This window comes from Denticeps clupeoides, chromosome 10 (assembly GCF_900700375.1).
Source record: "Denticeps clupeoides chromosome 10, fDenClu1.1, whole genome shotgun sequence".
Lineage (NCBI taxonomy): Eukaryota > Metazoa > Chordata > Actinopteri > Clupeiformes > Denticipitidae > Denticeps > Denticeps clupeoides.
The window spans coordinates 5039916-5045915 of NC_041716.1; the positions used below are offsets into that span (position 1 = coordinate 5039916).

The 6000-nt window shown below is 45.1% G+C and overlaps 1 protein-coding gene across 1 annotated transcript; it reads left to right on the forward strand.

The window, feature by feature from the left end:
• The first annotated feature begins 1821 nt into the window (after positions 1–1821).
• emilin3a (elastin microfibril interfacer 3a) lies at positions 1822–5266 on the forward strand. Its single transcript, XM_028993368.1, has 4 exons — positions 1822–1958; positions 2149–2268; positions 2415–3250; positions 3339–5266. Exons 1-4 carry the CDS (start codon positions 1822–1824, stop codon positions 5264–5266), a joined length of 3021 nt encoding a protein of 1006 aa, XP_028849201.1.
• The last annotated feature ends 734 nt before the right edge of the window (positions 5267–6000 follow it).

Sequence of the window (6000 nt, forward strand, 5' to 3'; positions counted from 1 at the left end):
CCTAATGTTTCTCTCTCTGATGGGTCTGTTTTTATTTTACAGCTCTTTGGATTTCATATTGAGGGATGACAGCAACAGATTTAGCAGACTTGAAATTAACTTCTCTTTGTAAATGGGATAAGGAGGGAATAACACACACCTGAGCAGCCAATTGTCCCTTTTTTACCCTTGTTACTTTTGGTCTCTATACAAACTGTAATTCCTACATCATTCACCTGATTTGAAATTAAAGTGAAAAGTCTGCCATTAAGGCAAGTCTTGTTCATTTAATTTCAAATCCATTGGTGGTAGAGCCAAAAAAAAAATGGAATTGTGTTGATGTGCCAATATTTATGGTCCTGACTGTAGATGAAAGCCAGGCACAGTGTCTGAATATTTAAATGCTATCATTCATACGGGGAGGAGTACAGTATTAATAGCAGGATTTTAATTTAAATGAGGTCACTCATATCAGTAATGTTATAGAAACACATCAGAAAGTTTCATTAAAATTAACAAGTTTGGATTCAACAGAATCTGAAATAAAGGATTGAATGAATGAAATACATTTAATTTTTTATCTAATTTTTTACATAATTTTGTATCTACACCATGTGAGAAAACCATCTTCTAGGAGTGGGACATAAAACATGTCATGTTAAATGAAAAGTATCAGTAATGCTAATAAAATCTAAGGATTGGAGGTGGAAGGGGTCATCATCAATGGAGATAAGAAAACAAGGCTGTGAAAGGTCTGTAGAGACTCTGTGATCCCAGAACTCAGGACTTTTGAACAGGGTGGAGTCTCCCATGGAGAACACTGCACCATGTGCAGATCCCACAAGTTTTCCAGCAGCGGTCTCCACATCTCCATAATTCACACTTGTGATGGCATATCAAATATACAGGCTGTGGTCCAGGAGAGAAGAATGACAGATGTTGGTTTTTACCCAGTAACATGTTTGAAAACCCATTTTAACAACTGACCTCTGTAGAGCTCTATAGAGGTCAAAAAGAAAGAACTAATTAGGCCTGGCCACTAAACAGAGAGTGCTCTGTGTTCGCTACCCCGATGGAGAAGTTGAGATGTTGTTTACACTGCACAGTAATGATGCTTTCTTAAAAGAGGCAATGGGCGGGATGCATGTCTGTGAATGTGCTTCTGTGTGTGAGCTGTGGAGTCAGATTCGTTTTTGCACCTGATGTGCATCACAATGTTGCTCAGTGTTCATGCGAACCTGAACGATGCAGAAGTTTTCTACAATCAAGCCCCTGATCCTCATAGAAAACTTCTGGCCTTCTCTCTTTTAGACTGATCACTGCAAACTGTCGGAGTTTACAGAGTGTGTTTCGTGTTTGTGTGAGGGACAGTACGTTTGCTCCATGTGGCTCAATAAACAAACTCCTTTGTTGGGTTTATAGTCAGCTGTGGATTTAAATAAAACTGAGCAGGTCAATAAAATGTGCCATCTCATTTTCTGTATTGCATGTTTGACACGTTATTTTTCGAAATAAGTTACGATGTATTTTGGATCACAACTATTTAAACATCGGTCACTTTGGAATCTTTAATTGAATGCATACTGCATTGGTGCACCATTGAAAGCTCTACACACACCTCCCCCTACTCCGCAGGGGCGGGGACATGAAGGCCACTGATGGGAGTTTTCAGCCACCCGGCCGGCCTACTTAAACAGCAGCTCCTGCTGGGGAGGGTTCATGCGAACCACTGGAACCTCTGGTGACCATCCACTGAGCAGGACCGTCACAGTTTTTTCACGGTTGCACACTGGGCTTTTTGGGGGGTTTCTGCATGCGGAAGAAAGGAGCCAGTAAATGAAGATGCTTGTCCTGGACCGGCTTTATTCTCTTGCCATTTTCATCATTCTGCTTCCTCTATCAAGCGCCTTCCACTACAGCCTATACAAGTCAGGCCCAAGTTCTCATTACAATCATGGAAAGCCAACAAGCAGATATAAGTGAGTATAGAGCAATATACATCTATACTGAAGATATTAGCGAAAATCAGATATAAGGCTTACTGCATTTAATGTTTGCTATTCTTGTAGCCGTGTTGTCATGCCATTGCCAAAAAAATTTTAGTGTATATTTTTGTAAAGGATTCATAGTTTGTTGTAATGAATGTGCATCCTTTTATGAATGCGACAGGAACTATTGTTCTTATGTGGTGGAAAAGATGGTCTCCTTCACCATGCAGGATGGTGTGGCACCTCATGTAAAGGCCGAGTACAACAGGTGTCCCTGGCACATGAAATGCCCACCACTGAAGTAAGTTCAGCTACATATATTGCTATGAATGGGTCATATAAAAATAACTAAAACATGTGGCATTACATAGTACATTATGAAAAGTATGCAAAGATTGAATCCACTTAGTTAAGAGTATATTTTTTGCTTTTCTTTTGTTTTCGTAGATATCATCTTTACTACAAACCCACCTATAAAGTTGCACATAAGACAATGACAGAGCTAGAATGGCGTTGCTGTCCAGGATATTCTGGTATGAAGTGTGACACAGGACCTTATGCACAGTTATTGCCCATGCAGAAAGGTCCTTTACAGAAAAGTCCCATGCCCATGCAGAAAGGTCCCGTTCCCATGCAGAAAGGTCCCATGCCCATGCAGAAAAGTCCTTTACAGAAAGGTCCCATGCCCATGCAGAAAGGTCCCATGCCCATGCAGAAAGGTCCTTTACAGAAAGGTCCCATGCCCATGCAGAAAGGTCCCATGCCCATGCAGAAAGGTCCTTTACAGAAAGGTCCCATGCCCATGCAGAAAGGTCCCATGCCCATGCAGAAAGGTCCCATGCCTATGCAGAAAGGTCCCATACCCATGCAGAAAGGTCCCATTCCAATGTATGAGATACCCAGAATCCCAGTCCAGCGTCCATGGCATCTAGAGCCTCAGACCAACACTAATGGAGAAAACTGGGGCTACCATAATGGACCACAAAGTGAGATGACTCAAAGTCATTTTCATCAAGGGGACCCAGTTGCCTCGTTCCAGCTTTTTCCAAATCATGGCTACCCTGAAGACATCCCAGAAGACCACAATCCCCTACCTGATCAACACGATCCTGTCATAGATCACCATGATGCGACACTTGATCATGAACCCCCAGCACATCAAGACACTGTTACAGACGGCTATGATTCTGATCCTGAACACCATGAAGCATTGTCTGTAAATGTAGAAACTGACCTGATTCATGAGGACCAGACATCCTCAGTTGCCAGCTCAGCAAACCATGGTATGTATGATCTATGTATGAAGTACATCCATTTTAAACATCATAAATCGATATTTGCAATGAATTTCAAATTCAATGTTTTGGGCAGATAACGAGCCTTACACTGAGGTCACTGAGCGTCTGGACCGGATGGAAGAGGATGTGCAGCGTCTGTCCCGAGGTCTGGAGACACTCCGAGGCACTGTCACCAGTATGGAGGATGGCCTGCGTGCCTCACTGCGTGAGGATGCCAATCGCATGATCTCCGCTCTGCTCTCAGCTAGCCCTGGTGCGGCTGCCCACGTCGCCACCCATGACTCAGCTGTCGGCTTCGGCGTCCTTCCTGGTGGTCCTCCACACACAGAGGTCTTGGATGGAGTCCAGTTCTCCAGTCTGAGTGAACTGGCAGGGAAGGTAGCTGAGCTCCACAATGAGCTCCAGGCCAAAAGTGCTGAACTGGTGGAGCTTAGAGACACAGTGCTGGGCCATGATGGCACCCTAAGGCAGCTAACAAACCAATCAAAGGGCATCCCAAAGGGGCCTGACCGCCAAAAGGCCGTGAAGATGCTTTTGGAGACGAAGATGAATGGGACACAAGCTGCCCTCCTTGGAAACTTTGTGAGACGTTTGGAGAGTGCAGAGAGACGATGTGCGGAGAGGATTGGTGAGGTGCACAGCAATTGCCAAAAAGAACAGATGGATGGCCAAGGCCATCTGCAGGAGGCCCTGGAACAAAGCACCACTGATCTCAGGAAAGACTTATTGGACCTCCAGGCCCAGCTTCACGCTTTTGGTCTGGATGAGAGCTGCTGCAACCGAATGCCTCATCTGCTGGAGAGGGTTGTTCTGCTAGAGAAATCAGTCTCTGGGCTCAATGAGTCGCAGATTCACCTCCAAGCTGAGCTGGGAGGTCACAGGGACCACGTCGAAGGCATGATTGAAGGCCGCCTGGCTTATGTAGAAGATAAACTGAACATTAGCTCCACTGAGAAGGGAAAACAGAGTGTGAGCGCTCTCCAAGATTTCATGGGTGTGGAGGCCAGATTTGAGGACAAGCTGAAAGCCTTGGAAGATCGTCTGTTTAGAGCAGTGGGTGAAATAGGTAATGGTTCAACACCCATGTTGCTAGAAGGCCAGGTGATCCCAAGCGTGGAGGCAGACGTGGAATCATCCTGGCGCAGAATGGAGGTAGACGTGGACAGAGTGCAGAAGCAGATCAGAAGCTTGGAGGTTCTGTGCACCTCGTCCTGCTCTTCAGCTCGCATGCTCAGGCGAGATGATGATCAACTACAGGCCAGTGAAGGAAAGGAAAGGGAAGAAAAACAGACAGAGAAGTTAGACTACCTCAACGCCACCCTGGAACTTCTTCTACGTAGGCTTGCCGAGAGAGAGGATGAAGAGGGAGGTGTTCTCGGGGCGGTGACCCTGTTGAAGCTGAAGGTGAACACAGTAAACCAGACACTGTGGGGCTTGCAGAACACCCTCGGTGCCATTGAGCAGGAAGTGGGTTGGGCCAACACCACTTGGCAGCAGCGTGAGCAGCGGCTGGCCCAGCAGGTGAAGGGTGTGGTGCAGCTGGTGGCCCGGCAGGCCTCCATGCTGGGGGCTGGAGACAGGAGGCTGTCCCGGGTGAAAGGCGAGCTGCAGGAGCTGAGGAAGCGGTTGGCAGGGGAGCTCCACGGCTGCCGTACAGCGGCTCTGGGTGTCCAGAAGGAGGTGACAGAGGTCGGTGGCAGAGTGGCCCGGGTGGAGGGCCAGTGCGAGGGCATGGCACAGCTGGCAGAGGACCTGGAGAGGATTCGCGGCGAGCTGGACAGACACTCGAGTGAGTATCTCTCACAAGTCAACGGGACCTTGGTTAGCCACTCCCTCCAGCTAACGGAGCTAAGAGACAGTTTAAAAAACTGCACGAGTTCAGAGATGACCAAGGACGCGGGCGACTGGCAGCCAGTGTCTACTCAACACGATATAGAAGTTGCCCCGGAGCCAAGGGGAGACCAGTTCACAGCACCAGTTCACCCCAAGTTCAGGAAATAAACCAACTCCAGTCATCTGCACTGCACTATTTTTTTGCACTAGACAGTTTACATACCAATCAGGGTTTAATAAGCTGAAAAAATATACAACAATTAAGCTGTCAATATGGGAAGAACTTATATTTTATGTAAAATGCCTTGCAATACAAGTTAATTTGTGTGGTGGAGGTGTCCATCTTTAAAAGAAAAAGATGTAATTGATATTTTTATACCTTTTTTATGCTGATGTTAGTTATAAACCAATATAATTATGTTGTTGAGCTTCTTTTTTTAACTTTCTTTGTTATAATCCATTCTGGATGCTTTTCTTGATTTACTGTGTTTTACAATTTTGGATTTTATTTTTGTGTTCATAATAAAAACGTTTTGAAATTATAACTGTTTCTAATAATTAATATGAACCACTTCTGGTAGCACACAATTTATTGATTTTACGAAATATTTCACAAATACGTTGAATTGTTAACTGGATTCTCCATTAAGAAAACTGCTTAAGAGATGTGAACTTTTCCACTTGATTGGGTGTTTCAAAGGAAACACTCACCAAGTTTAAAACAGAATGGAACTTTACTCAGTGTAATTGACATAATTAAAAATGAAAGTAGGATTTTACAGCTGTTAGTCACGTCCAATACAGCGCCATGTGGTACAGAAAAGACTCCACTAGGGGGAGCCCACAGCAAATCTTTCAATTTGGTTTATTATGAGAGTGGAAGCTGCACCAGGACACACATC